A 15,000-nucleotide genomic window follows, 5' to 3' on the forward strand; every position below is an offset into this window, starting at 1 on the left:
CTATTACGTCAATGCACCATACTCAATTTAAAATAAGAGCTGTTACACACAACAACTCTATCGTTGTTAATGAATTTCGATAGTTTTATACACCAGATACCAGAAAAAAACTTTATTTATCGTTTAATTTATAAAAAGAGTATTTTAACATAGGGGAGAGCGTGTATGAAAGAGCCAGTTTTGAGAAGGTATGAAATAAAGTCAATTTTGATTATTTTACAAAAATGTTTTGTTTATATTTAAATAGTTTCTTTATTGGGTAATAATATAAAACTAAAATAAGTTGGATATCAATGCCAATAGTCTGTCATACACCTATTTTAAAAAAAGAGGGAAAATAGCTCTTTCATAGCGTATTGTCAATGAAAGAACCACTTTGTGCTATGAATTAGCCGTAACGTTTTTTTAAAACTAACAAGTCTTTTAAAAATAATAATCTGTTAACTAGACTTCAAAAAATCAAATTTAACTTTAATTCATATAATTCTTTTATAATAAATGACAAAACAAATGATAAGACAGCTTCAATTATAGTTTTACTTTATTATTAAAAAATATCCTTATATAACGTCAACGTTAAAAACTAAAAAAAAAATCTTAGAAACAATTTTGAAGTTATAAAATTATAAATGGGAATGAGAAAAACAAAATATCAATTTAAACTAGTCAAATGATTATAAAAAATCAAAATACACTACTCAAAAGAACAAATTGTTTTCACTACGTTTTAGTGATAAATGTTATCTATGAATCAGAGTGATTTTAAGGGATTTTACTTTTATTTACTATGCTAGTGATATATGAGTGAATACAATTATACAAAATAAGTTTTGACATAATATTATGAAGTTTGAAACAAAAATAAATTTTAATAATTAAAAAAGAGTTATTTAAACCTTATTAAAAACTTTAAACGCCCCCTACGTTTGACGACATCAGAAAAAGTTATTCAAACAACTATTTTCCATCTAAATATGAATACTGTAGTTTAATAGTGTTAGTGTCGTTTTACGATCGTTTTTAATAGAGAACTTTCTAGACTTTTTTAAAAGCATTTCTTTACTCCACGTGGTCTTTCAAGCAAGGTCTACAAGCCGATAAGAGCTGATAAAGTTTCAAGTGGAATTGATGTTGTTCATTGTATAATTTTACAATAAAAAATTGAATAAATGTTTGTTTGTTGCTGGTTATTGGTGTTTTTCTAATTTTTATAACCTGTTTCATTTTCTTTAAATAAAGACTGTTATTTGTGTACATGTAAGTGTATTTACATAAATTTGCGTATATTTCAATATATGCTATATTTCTCTGTATACGTATATTTTCTTTCAGATAAAAAAAAATAAGGTATAGAAAGTAGTAAAATATAAAATAGAAAAAAGTAGTAGAAAGTAAAACAAATTATGTTGGAAGTTGTCAAAAGAATGTTGTGTTATGCTTACTTTTAAGGTATCTGATTATATATTTAGATTATTAATTTTGTTCTTAAATGGTTTCATTTTTTAATTACTTTAGATAAAAATATACTTACTGACATTGCCAAAGAAATATGGGTATTAATAAATCCTAAATTAAATTGTTAGAGGTTTTTATTTTTAATAACAATTGTAATAAATTGTTTTAATTTTTGTTTATTAGTTTTTGACCTCAATAGCAAACCATGTTAAGCTTATGAGTTAAATTCTTGAGGTTTACATATCATATATATTTTTAAGTAATTGCATTTGTATCTTTTTTTTTAATACATTGTTTAACATAAGGCATTTTGATTTTTATTGTTTTTTTTTTCTTTTAAATAGTTAAATAAAATTGTTTTATAGATGAGAAACCAAGTAAGATTCAACATTGTGTTTTTGTTTTTATTACCAAATAATATTTTTGTTATTAGGATTGCAAGTTTTTGTTGATTTTTCTTTTTGTAGATATGTTTACCTCTTTGTAGATATGTTTACCACTTTAGACTATTTTGATATTTTTATTTAACTTCGTTTCCCTTTTTTTTTTGGATGGTTGATATTAGGCTTAAATAAGTTATTAGAAGAAATACAACTTATAAATAATTGATAATTTATTGAAATGATTAGAGCTATATTAAATAATTAGGTAAGCTGAAAATAATCGTCATCAAAATATATGAAATGCTGCTTGGTAAGAAGAAATTAGTTTATACCTAATTTATTACGTCATGGTTAGACAAGTTAAAAGTAGTTATCACATAAATAAAGAGATAGATAGAGATGAGATTATTTATTCTCAAAATGTACGAAATGCTGCTAGACAATCAATATGTATTCTATAGCAAGAAGTGATACAATTATAGATTATAATTATTTAGGATAAATGAGCCAGATCTGTCAGCATTAAAAAAAGTGTTTCATCAAATTTGTTGATGAAACAATTTTTTATGTTGCCGTAATACAAAGGTAGTTTTGCTTCCATTTTCACTATTTCTGCAAAATTTACAAGAAGTTATATCATAATTTCAATATCAATTTTGCAATTCTAATTTTAACTCCATCAGTTAAGTTTATTAAAATATCAATTATTTTTATTTTTAGAACTTACATATGAAGACTACAAACGATATCGCATTGACAAGCCTGGTCCTTTGACCCAAACATCTTTTCAAAGATGGGTGTAGTATGGGGGTCAAAACACCTATTATTTAGATGGTGGTTAATCTCCCCTACAGATGTCTATTTTATTGAGTAATAAAAAATTATTTTATTCAATCTTTTATTTAAAAATTGTTACCTTGAAAATTTTAATATAATTGGTTTAATTCTTATTTGTTAGTTTTGACCATTTTGTAAATCTTGTTAATATGGTAAATCTTTTTGACTAGTCGTTAAACTAATGAATTAAATTTTAAAGGTTTGCACTTATATTTTTAGCCTAACATTTCCATTGATTTTATAGCTCTTTTATATAGTTTATTTAAATTGTTTTGTAGATAAGAAACAAAATAAAATTTAAAATTTTTTTTTTTTTTTTTTTAGTAGTAAGCAACCTGTAATACGGGTTAGTAATAAATAAATACAAATTTAATTTTATTGCAAAGAGTATATATTTATTTTTTAAAATTACAATTACATCTCTTGGTTATTAAGCTATAGGTTTTTTTTTAAAATAATTAAAAAAAAAACAATACTAAATCCTTGGATGAATAAAACTCTCATAAAATGTTCAAAAAATAAACAAAAACTTTACAATAAATTTTTGAAAGACAGAAGTGAAGATAATGAAAAGATATACAAAAAATATAAACGGTTTTACGAAAATCTTCTCATGAAAGCTAAAAAAAACTATTATAGTGAAGAACTTACAAAAAACAAATTCGATGTAAAAAAACATGGGATGTAATTAATAATATAATGGGAAGAAACAAAATAACTACGGCTTTACTGCCTCAAAGAATAAATATCAATAAAACTGTTATTTATTGTCCTTTAAAAATCTCGAATGAGTTAAATAAATACTTTACAAATATTGGCCCGAACCTTGCTAAAAAAATTATAACCACACCCAACTCATTTCAATTATATCTTAAATCGTTAAATGACGTAATACTTCACGATAGCGACTTTTCTCTTAAAGAATATGAAACAGCCTTTTCTTTTCTTAAAAAAAATAAATCACCTGGCTTTGATGACGTTTCTAGTAATATAGTTATTTTAAACAAAAATTACATTTCCAGACCTTTGATTCATATTATAAAACTTTCAATTAATGAAGGTATTTTCCCTGAAGCACTAAAGTTGGCAAAAGTATGCTTAATTTACAAAAACAATGATCAGTCAGAAATCTCTAATTATAGACCTGTATCAGTACTTTCTGTATTTTCCAAAATATTTGAACGTGTAATCTATAATAGAATTTATAACCATTTTAATGAAAATAATTTATTTTACACAAAACAGTTTGGTTTTCGAAAAACCCATTCAACTGAACACGCAATAATTGAAATAGTAGACCAAATTACTAAAGGATTCGAAAACAATAACTTTACTCTAGGATTATTTATTGACCTATCAAAAGCATTTGATACGGTTGATCACCTCATTCTTTTAGAAAAAATTAAACACTATGGAGTAATAAATAAAGTCTATGATTGGTTAAAAAGCTATCTCACTGAAAGAAAACAATATGTTATTAATAAGGAATCAGGTGAACTAAAAATTATGTGTGGAGTTCCGCAAGGGTCAATTCTTGGTCCCTTGCTGTTCTTAATCTATGTAAACGATTTGCATAATGCTTCAGCAAAACTTAACGCGATAATGTTTGCTGACGACACAAATCTTTTCTTATCGAACAATGACATTAGGCAACTTTACTCTGACATGAACTATGAATTAAGGAATGTCAGTGAATGGTTTAAGGCTAATAAACTGTCACTCAATGTAGATAAAACAAAGTATACTCTATTCCATAAAAAATCACAACAGGAAAACCTTCCCTTAAAATTACCAAATTTAATTTTAGATGATAAACTAATCGAAAAAAATGAGTCAATAAAATTCTTAGGAATTCTTATTGATGAAAATTTATCATGGCTTCCTCACATAAATTATATCCAATCAAGAATTAGTAAAACAATTGGTTTGATGTACCGTATTCGCCCATATGTAACATCAGAAAGTCTGAAACTAGTATATTTTGGCCTAATACATTGTTTTATTTACTATTCCAATATTACATGGGCTAGTAATCAACCAACAAAACTTAAAAAAATATTTTCTCTACAAAAACATGCATGCAGACTTATATATAACAAAAAAAAAATATGAACATGCAAAACCACTAATGAAAGACATGCAAATGATGAGTATATATGAAGTTAATATTTACCAACACTTAATTTTTATGTATAAATATAATAACAGCCTGATTCCAAAAACCTTTAATAATAAATTTACAAAAAATGTTAACAATAATTACTCTCTTAGAATAAATCAATGGAATACTTATAAATTGCCTAGAATTAGGAGCAAGTATTCTGAATATGGAATAGCATACCGTGGACCGAAACTATGGAACACATTTCAAAAAACTAAACATTTAAATACGGTAAAATCACTAAACTCCTTTAAGTTTCTAATAAAAAATGAAATTTTTAAACATTATAAATAATTTTTTAATTTTTCTAAATGAACATCGAATTCCATTATTCTTAGTTTTTTCTATTTTTATTTTTTTTGTTTGATTGTCTCTTATTTTTATCTTTAAAATAATTTGTCAGTATTTTAAATGACTATCGTTAAAATTATATTAATACTATTTACTTTCTTTCTTTAAATGTAAATATTTATGAAAGTTTTTATCTTTTTATTATATTGGAACTGTACATAGTATTTTTAACAATCTTATTCTATTTTAAACTTGTAAAGCCCACATAGGGGCTCTATGAAAAGATTGTGGTGACTTTAGTCATCCATATCTTCTTTGAGCCCCTGCCTGTTTTTTATAAATCAACTTTTTTTGTATGTAAATGTTTCTTTGTAACTATATTTTCTTATTATATAAAATAGTGTATTTTTTTATATAATTCAAAATTGTCTTCAATTATTTATTTTATTATTCTTTTTAACTTTTTTTAAAAATAACATTAATTTATAAAAGTTACTTTAAGTTATTGACTTTTGATGATTTTTAGTTATTAATTATACTTTTATTATCAATTGTACTTTTTATTTATCATTTGTACTTTTTTTTGTTTAAACATTTGTTCCAAAATTCCATATAAAATTCCAAAAGTTGCATTAACAAAATAGTATAAATTTTGAATGAGTTAATAAATGATTTTCAAAAATATTTTATTTACAAATATACTTAGTTTATAAATGTTTATTGTTTTAATATTAAACATCTAAATTTTTTTAATAAAAAAATGTAAAAAATGCAACCATTTTTTTATTATTTTTCCTACTGTTATAACTGCTTTAAAATAGTTATTAGTGTTATAAATGATAGCCAAAATAAATATTTAAAAATATTTTAATATGAATTTCTTCACAATAGGCTATGCTTTACTACTCGGTCCTCGGCTTTTTTTATTAACCTAACTTATACAAATAATAATAAAATGTTTTAAATAAAACTACTACTTTTGTAATTAAAAATTTTTTTTCATTTTTTTTTTTAGGTATTTTAATTTATTTGACTTTCCTTTACTGGAACCTGCTGTGTTGTAACAGATTTTAAAAAGAACTTAACTAATGCTAATGCAGTTTTTATGTCGTTAAGTATAAGCAATGACATTGCTGATAGGGAGTCAAACTTAAAATGTTATTTAAAGATAAACTTGTATTTAATTTTTTAGTTAGTATATTAAGTTGCTAATGTGTTTTTATTGTTATAAATGATTTAATTACTAATTACCCGTATTGCGGGTTGCTTACTGCGAGTAGAATATGATTAATGAAGCAGTATAAAAAATAATGAAGTTGTTAAGGTGGCTTCACAGGAAATAAAAAGTGTAAAATCCCCCAAAAAAAAAATTGGGGAAAAATATGATTTTAGATAATTTAAACATTGCTGAAAATGATGGTATAATTATTTTTTAATAATTTAAATTTTTTAAGCTACTATTTTGCATTTTGCAGTTATGATATAAAGTAGCTTCCTTAACAACGCCTATAGCAACGGAAAAAAGCAGTATGAAAACTTTTGTTTAACCACTGTTTTTGTATGTTTTCTTGTTCTGCAATTACAAAAGATTTAGTTTAGAAGCTAACTATGTTAAATTAAAAAAAAAATCGTTTTACTTATTCAAATTACATCATTTTACGATCATTTATTTACTTACTTCTTGTGACAAAACCATTATACGAACACAAGTTGTGTTGATACAATGTTTACTGGAAATGTTTTTTTTAGGTTAATAAATTAAATATATAATGGGTAATTATAAAAACAGTTCAAAATCGAAGAAAAGAAAATTTAGTGGTAATAAGCACACCAAATGTATTAAAGATACGACGAATGTAACTGGTAACTCGTCTGAAAGTGTTTCATGTATCAGTGCTAAAAAGTTGAAGTTTTATGTCGAAGATACAAATAATGCCAACACAAATGATTATTTTGTTCTTGTTAATATTATTTTTATCAAACAGTTACTTGATTTGGTTAGTTCATGTCCAGAGTGTAAAAGTAAAGTAAACATCATTGATGATTATTCTAGCAGAATGGGTTACTCCCATAAATTTATTTTAACATGTACAAATACTCAATGTTCTTTTACATACAGTAATTTTAATTCTAAGATGGGTAAAAATGATAAAAAAGGTAGAAACATGTTTGATGTTAACTTGAAAATGGTAATAGGATTCCGTGAAATTGAAAAAGGACATCAAGCAATGGTCAATTTTTCACGAGTTATGAATATGTCATGTTTAACTGTAAATGCTTTTGACAATATAAGTAAAACCGTTAAAGAAGCTTACCAAGTTGTTTCATAAAAATCAATGAGTGAGGCTGCTCTTAATGCTAAACAAGAGTCAAAAGAAAAACTTGACACAGGAAAAGCACTTGTCCAAGTTGCTATCGATAGTTCTTGGCAAACACGAGGCCACTCTTCATTAAATGGCGTTGTTACAGTCATATGTGGAGGAAAAATGTTTACATATACAAGTAATGAGTAAATAATGCAGAGGTTGTCAAATTTGAGAAAATAGTAAAGGTTCTACAAAATATGAAACATGGAAAGCAAAGCACAAGTGTAGTCTTAATCATACTAAGTCCTCAGGAGCCATGGAGGGTGCTGGTGCAGTTGATATTTTTTCTCGTTCTCTCTCGCAATATGGTTTAATATACAAATACTATCTAGGCGATGGTGATTCTTCTTCTTTTAATGATGTTGTTGCAAGCAAGCCATATGATGTTTTTAGTATTACACCTGAAAAATTAGAATGTGTTGAACATGTTCAAAAAAAAATAGGTTCACGTTAGAGAAATCGACGCGAAGTGTCATAGGGAAATAAAAAAATTTCTGGAAAAGGGAGACTAACTGAAGCAAGTGTAAATATATTGCAGATTGCTTTTGGTATTGCTATAAGGCAAACAGCTGCAAAACAAAATTTAACTGATGAGCAAAAAGTGTATCAAATGAAAAAAAACATAAAAGCTGTTCTGCGCCATAATACTAATATCGAAGACAAATCACATCGACATATTCTTTGCCTAATTCCCCAGATAACTGGTGCATATGGAAAAAAAAGTAAAAATACAGATGCAGATGAAAACTATTCTCCTAAATTAAACTTGCCAGAATGGCTTTATAAAATTTTCAAGAAAGACTTTGATGAATTGAGTAACGATGATCTATTGAAAAAATGTCTTCATGGGCAAACTCAAAATTGTACTGAAGGATTAAATAATATTATCTGGTCCCGATGTCCTAAAAATGTTAATGTAAAGACTGATGTTCTTGAATTGGGTGTAAATTCAGCAGTTCTTTGCTTGAATGAAGGTTCGTCTCGTATTTATCGTGTATTTAAACATTAAAATGTAGGCTTTGGAAAAAATATTATAGCTAGTTCAGTAAAAAAAGACCAAAAGCGGTTACAAAATATGGTTAAAAAATGACAACCACACAATAAAAAGAAGAAGAAAAGATTTAACAGGAATTAGGAAAGGTTGGATTGATAAAGATCAAAAACAATCATCAAAATATAACTATGAAAAGGGATGTTTTTAAAACGTTTTTTACTTATTTGCCTTATTTCTAAAAAAGATTTTAACATAACTTACCAACTCAAAACACGATATCTCAAAATTAAAAAATGATTAGACCTCCAAGTTTTCTCCAATTGTTCAATACATATATATGTAGAGAATAAACTAAAACCTTGATAATTGAATAAATATTTATAAGTCTTTTTTGAACCTTACCCCCTTAAAATTTGTTGATTTTCAGTTTTTTAGGACTTAAAAGAAATGTTTTTGTTTTTGTATAATAACCTTAGTCCATCCTCTAAATGATATATCAGAAAATAATATTGCAAAGTACCGAAGTGTTTTAATTAGCCAATCTAGAGTAATCGTGTTTTGAAAAATAAATAAAAGCATGTTTTTTTGTTTTTTTACCAATAAAGTCCTCTTATTTTTTTTTTTTTAATAAATTTTTATGTTTTATTATTATTTTTATTAAATAAGATTTATAAAACTGATTTTAGAACTGATTTAAGTTATTTTACTGAAAAAAATTTATTTCCTGTGAAATAGTGAAAAAATAATGAAGTTTTAATAATAACACGCAAAACAATAATTTACATATAAAAAAAGATAAATAGAAAAGGCCGGCTGATTCAAAAAGTGGGCTCTGTCAAAAATTATTTGGTAAAAAAACTGAAACTTTAATCTAATATTATTTGTGAAAAAAGCGGACATATATATATATATATATATATATATATATATATATATATATATATATATATATATATATATATATATATATATATATATATATATATATATATATATATATAGAGCACCTTTACGACGCTATTTATTTTAGTAGAACTCTACATTTTTTTTGGGTGACAGGTGTCCAGCGTTGCCACACAAAGAGTAAAATACAGTTATGATCGGATGTCAGTAAGTTAGATATAATGGTATCAGCTCTTTGAAAACCTGGCACTTTCATACACACAAAACCTTTCCTACTTATTAAATAATATACTCTGTTTTATAAAAGTACATAAAACAACTTGTTGAATGTAAAAAAGTATTTTTCTCTTCTTTTTCATTTGCTTTTTACAGAGACGAAGTTAAAGTTATTGCTGATTAGATCGCAGAAAATATTTTTTGTAAAATGTTAAACAGGAACTAAAAAAAAACAAGAAAAACTAATTATTAAGCCATTTATCTTGAAAACTACAAACAAAATATCAACCTTACATTGTCATTAGTTGGAAAACTATAAACGATACAAAATGTAGCCAAAAGAAATAACAAAGTAGCACCAAAAGCAATTTTTTCCCTGAAAGAAATAATACAGCACAATTTTATCATTGCTTTAAAAATTGTTTATGACACTAAATTCAAAGTATAAGCTCAATTCATTCATTTAATTTATTATTGCTGCAGTAAAAGGTGGTAAAAACCCACACCTTATAGAGAAACCGCAAAATTTATTGAAATTTGATAGAAATATTCGGTTAATGTAAATATTTTACATTGCCTAATTATAACACTACAACCAACTTTATCTGGTATGAATGATTTGGTTGAAAAAGGCACAATATTTGATTTTACTTCTAGTTTACAAAGTGGTTTAAGTAAATATATTTAAACGACGATTAGTAGACTTTTTGTAAGTCTTTTAAAAATGTGCAATAGTGAAAAAACTTTTGCAGAAGCATAATCTGTAACATTTTCTAAATTATTATCTGGGAAGAAAAAATTTCAGATATGATAATCTTTAAAAATATTATTCAAGGTATAGCTTAGTTGTCTACATAACTATTGGTCGCAGCATTCTGAAGAAAGCATAGATATATATACTATAGCAAGAAACATTGGTAAAAATTCAAAAAAGATTTAGATGTTAAACTTATAACCAATAAATGTTATTTTATACAGAGGAGACCCTTAATTTTAATTTCAACCTCTGTCTAATTTTATTTCTTATACTATTAGCGTTTTAGATTTCTCCTTTTTTAATCAAACAATTGAAAATTTGCAGAATAAATTATAAAGATTTTTTATAGAAGAATTGATTTTACGAGTGAAAGTCACTCAAAATCGGTAATGAAATAAATCTCTCGTATTGTTGGTAGTATTATTTATAACAATTTGCAATAAGAAATTACACAAAAGATTAAGTGAACGAACTCATAAAAAGACAATGATCAAATAAATATTTTTAGTAAAAAAGAATTTCTTCTTTTAATTTTAATAATATCAAATACAAAATTACAAACCTTTAATTTTGTTTTCAATAGAGAGATTTAGACGATTTTAGCAACATGCTAGTTTGTGTTTAGTAGCATGTTGATATATAGGTATCTGAAAACTTAAATCTTAAAATCATTAGCATTCACCGCGAGTGGACGTGTTCTTTTTTACTTACTGGTTATAAAAAAAAAAAATTAAAAATTTTATATCTGCACAGTTAAAAGATATTTTGGAAATTCATGAAAATACTATTATAAAGATGTTTAATGATAGAATTGAAAAACTTGAAAACAAATTAAACTCAGTAATTGACAAGAACAAGGAACTAAAAAAGGAATTACGCGAACTTAATAAAGCTGTTGAATTTGTGAGTAATAATTATGATAAAATAGTCGCTGATCATCAAACATCAAAAACATCATTGATAAATGAAAAAGCAAATTCTAAAATGATTACCAAATTGGCAGAACTTGAAGACAGAAGTCGACGCAACAACTTAAGATTCTGCGGGATTGGAGAAATTGAAAATGAAAGTTAGGAAGACAGTGAAAATAAAGTAAGGGAATTTTTAAATAATAAACTTCAACTACACGGAAACTTTGAAATTAAAAGGGCGCATCGACCTGGCAAAAACCTACCAGAAAACAAAAAAAAAATTGATCAATCGTAGTAAGATTTCTTAACTACAAAGACAAAGCCACGATATTAGGAAAATATAAGACGATGAAATCATGGACTCAAAAGGTTCCCAGTGAGAATGGTAACAAAGGTCCGTTAGCGGCGCGCCGATGCTGGCTAAATATCGATGGGCCAAAAGCAGGCCTGACATGGCGCGCCAACGTCGGCATACCAAAATTGGACCGAATGCGGCTTTGAGCTGGCAAGCCAAAGTAGGCGTGCCTACATCTAACCTACAGCGAATGATTAGCTAACCACACATAGAGAGCCAGCAAAGGACCGCGAAAAGTTAACATGCGTTTTTAAAAGCATCAATTTCTTTCTAATAAAGCACAGTATAATAAATATTATGAATATGCTTAAACTGTGTTCATTGTCAACATGCTAGTAATATTAGCATGTTGACAATGAACACAGTCTAAGCATATTCAATTGTTATATTAGTAATATAAAAATTTATTTATCTCATAATGGATATATATATATATATATATTTATTTATTTATATTTACATTATAAAACTCAATAATATTTATTTATATTGGTAAACAATGTATTGTATTAATGATTACTCCCAGGTTAAGTATGTCAAGCTACTGGAGCAGATGGAGAAGGATCCGTGCAGAGGTTACAGTTATTACTGACGAGTGCTTTAGTAAAAAAAATATACATGAACTATGTGAGGATGTGGAAACAGTTGATAGTGTTTCTGACTCAGCTTTTTTATTTCAACCAGATCAGTTACAATTAAGTACAGATACCGCATATGACTTGATACTGAATCCGATAGTTGTTGAGAGTTTTGAAGATTGTAATTCTGATACAAGTGAAGATAAGTTTGAAAATAGATATTCAGATGAATCTTTTTATAATAACAAATGTAAAATTAACAAAGAAACTGAAGAGTTGATTTCTGATTTGGCTTGTTGGTCTACTAAACATAACATTACACAATCAGCGTTAAATGAGTTGCTAAATCTTTTACAAAAAACTTTTCCTGATCTACCAAAATATGCTAAAACAGTCCTTCAGACATCAAAGTTTCCACATTTGGTCATTGATAATTCATACTGCTACATAGGAATAAAAAATGGAATATTGTCAGGTGGACACATTTAGCAATTAGTAGATCAAACTATATCTATTCAAATCAATGTAGATGGATTGCCACTATTTAAAACCGATTCTAGGATTAATAGAAATATTTAATGGTATTCTTCAGTGTAATAAAGAACCATTCTTGATTGCACTATATTGTAATAATAGTAAACCAAAGGATGTAGGTGCATTCTTTGAGGACTTGGTTGACAAAGTTAATGAACTAGAAAATCATGGATTGATGATTAATGGGTACCATTATGCAGTAAAAATTTCAGCAATTATTTGTGATACACCGGCAAAATCATTTATAAAATGTAATAAGGCTCATTATGCTTACAGTGGTTGTGACAAATGTGAGCAACGTGGTAAATTTATTGGAAGAGTTACATTTCCGGAAATGAATGCAAAATTAAGAACAGACTTGTCTTTTGCTACGATGTCAGATTGCAGTCACCACATAATGGAAAGCCCGTTGAATAGAACATCTATTGGTTTGATTACTCAAGTTCCTCATGATTACATGCATCTTGTTTGCCTAGGTGTTATGCGAAAGTTGATATATGCATGGATACAGGGACCTTTAAATACACGTCTCGGGCCTCGGGTGATTCAGCAGTTATCAGAAAAGTTGGTCATTTTGAGACCACATGTGTGTTCAGAGTTTGCACGCAAACCAAGATCGTTTAGAGAATTTGAACGATGGAAGGCATCTGAATTTAGGCAGTTTTTACTGTACACAGGGATGGTTTGCTTGAAAGACATATTGTCAGAGCGGTTATATAAAAATTTTATGCTGCTATGTGTTGCAATAAATATTTTATTGAGTGAATCATTGTGTCACATATATGCGTATTATGCTCATAATTTGCTTATAATTTTTGTTGAAGATATAGGAAACTTATATTGTCCTGAATTTTTAACATAAAATATGCATGGATTGATTCATTTAGCCCAAGATGCCAAACACTTAGGCCCTCTGGACAATATTTCAGCATTTCCGTTTGAGAATTTTTTGCAACACGTGAAGAAAATAGTTCGGAGGCCAAATTTACCACTTTAACAAGTTGTGAGAAGAATATATGAAGCTTAGTAAAGTTGAGTCAATTTTGACAGTACAACATGAACTGAAGAAAGAACATTTTGATGGTCCATTATGTTCAAATTTGGGAATGAATGTTTCTAATCAATTTAAAGAGCTATATACCTCAAAATTTTGTGTTGGTTTTGGTGACAGCTGCTTTAGATTATTATCTGGGGCAATAATTGTTGTGCAAAATATCACAAGATGCTCTGATGATCAGATTGTTATTTTACATAAATCTTTTGAAAAAATTGAGAATTTTTTCAGATATCCATGTGATTCTAAAAATTTGGAAATTTTCATGGTGTCGTTGTTAAGAAAACAGCTCTTCAAATGCTCTTTATCAGAAATAAAACACAAATATGTACTTTTACCTTACAAGGAATGCTATGTTGCTGTACCTATGCTTCATTTCTGAATATATTATAAAAGTGAAAGTGAAAGCTCATTAAAGTCTTATTTTTAGTACATGAGTATGAGTTGCTAAATCTTTTACAAAAAACTTTATTTTTTATTTTATATTACTATCTGGTCAAAATTTTTCTGTTAAATATTTTTTAGTTGTATTTGTAATAAACTTTGTTTCTTAACTGATTTTATAGTTTGCTGTATTTTGACATTATTTATATTGAACTTTTTTGAAAAATAATGTAGTTAATGCAACTTCATGGTTGCAAAATAACTACAGAAATTAAAAAATTAATTATAACAATTCCCACATTCCTGTGAAATATTTTTCCCATATTTTTTCCCATGTGTTATTAGTTGTACAATTAAAGAAAAAAAAAAATATTATTCAGAAATTTTTATTTGTTTTTCAGGAATACTTCTAAATAATGTTAACAGTTGATCAATAATAAACAATAATAACTTTTTTTCAAATAGGTTTTATCTCAAGCATATCATGGCTTTTATTATAGTTGAGTTTCTTGATTATCCAGAAGACCTTAAAGAAACCCGTGAATTGGGTATAATTCCAAAAGGTTGGCTGTGTTCTGAAGAAGAAGATTGTTGTTGCTATCCACCCTTTTTCAGAAACCAAAACAAAATAAAGAAAATGGTTAAGGATGAAGTAGAACCAGAACAAACTTGGCATGAGCACATAATTAGAGTGCTTGGAAAAGCAGGTATGTTAGCTTTTGCCAAATGCTGTTGTGTATTTAAAATACTGTTGTGTATTTAAAATGTTACAAATGATACAAGTTTTTACTTTAGTTATTGTACTATTTATAGCAACTTAT

The 15,000-nt window shown here is 26.7% G+C and overlaps 2 protein-coding genes across 2 annotated transcripts in view; one reads left to right on the forward strand and one right to left on the reverse strand.

Moving 5' to 3' along the window:
* Window positions 1-9,505: 9,505 nt before the first annotated feature.
* The window catches only part of LOC136090162 (uncharacterized), a 29,894-nt gene continuing 24,399 nt past the window's right edge, over window positions 9,506-15,000 (reverse strand). Inside the window, exons 4-5 of the mRNA XM_065816290.1 lie at window positions 9,901-9,982; window positions 9,506-9,828 (exon numbers count right to left, since the gene is read on the reverse strand). Coding sequence (XP_065672362.1) covers window positions 9,787-9,828; window positions 9,901-9,982 — 124 coding nt within the window. The 3' untranslated portion in view covers window positions 9,506-9,786. The remainder of the gene's footprint in view (window positions 9,829-9,900; window positions 9,983-15,000) is intronic.
* LOC136090198 (uncharacterized) overlaps window positions 14,945-15,000 on the forward strand; it is a 2,342-nt gene continuing 2,286 nt past the window's right edge. Inside the window, exon 1 of the mRNA XM_065816393.1 lies at window positions 14,945-15,000. This exon is cut by the window's right edge and continues 104 nt beyond it. Within this exon, the coding sequence (XP_065672465.1) occupies window positions 14,953-15,000 (48 nt within the window). The 5' untranslated portion in view covers window positions 14,945-14,952.

Source organism: Hydra vulgaris, chromosome 13, assembly GCF_038396675.1.
Source record: "Hydra vulgaris chromosome 13, alternate assembly HydraT2T_AEP".
NCBI lineage: Eukaryota > Metazoa > Cnidaria > Hydrozoa > Anthoathecata > Hydridae > Hydra > Hydra vulgaris.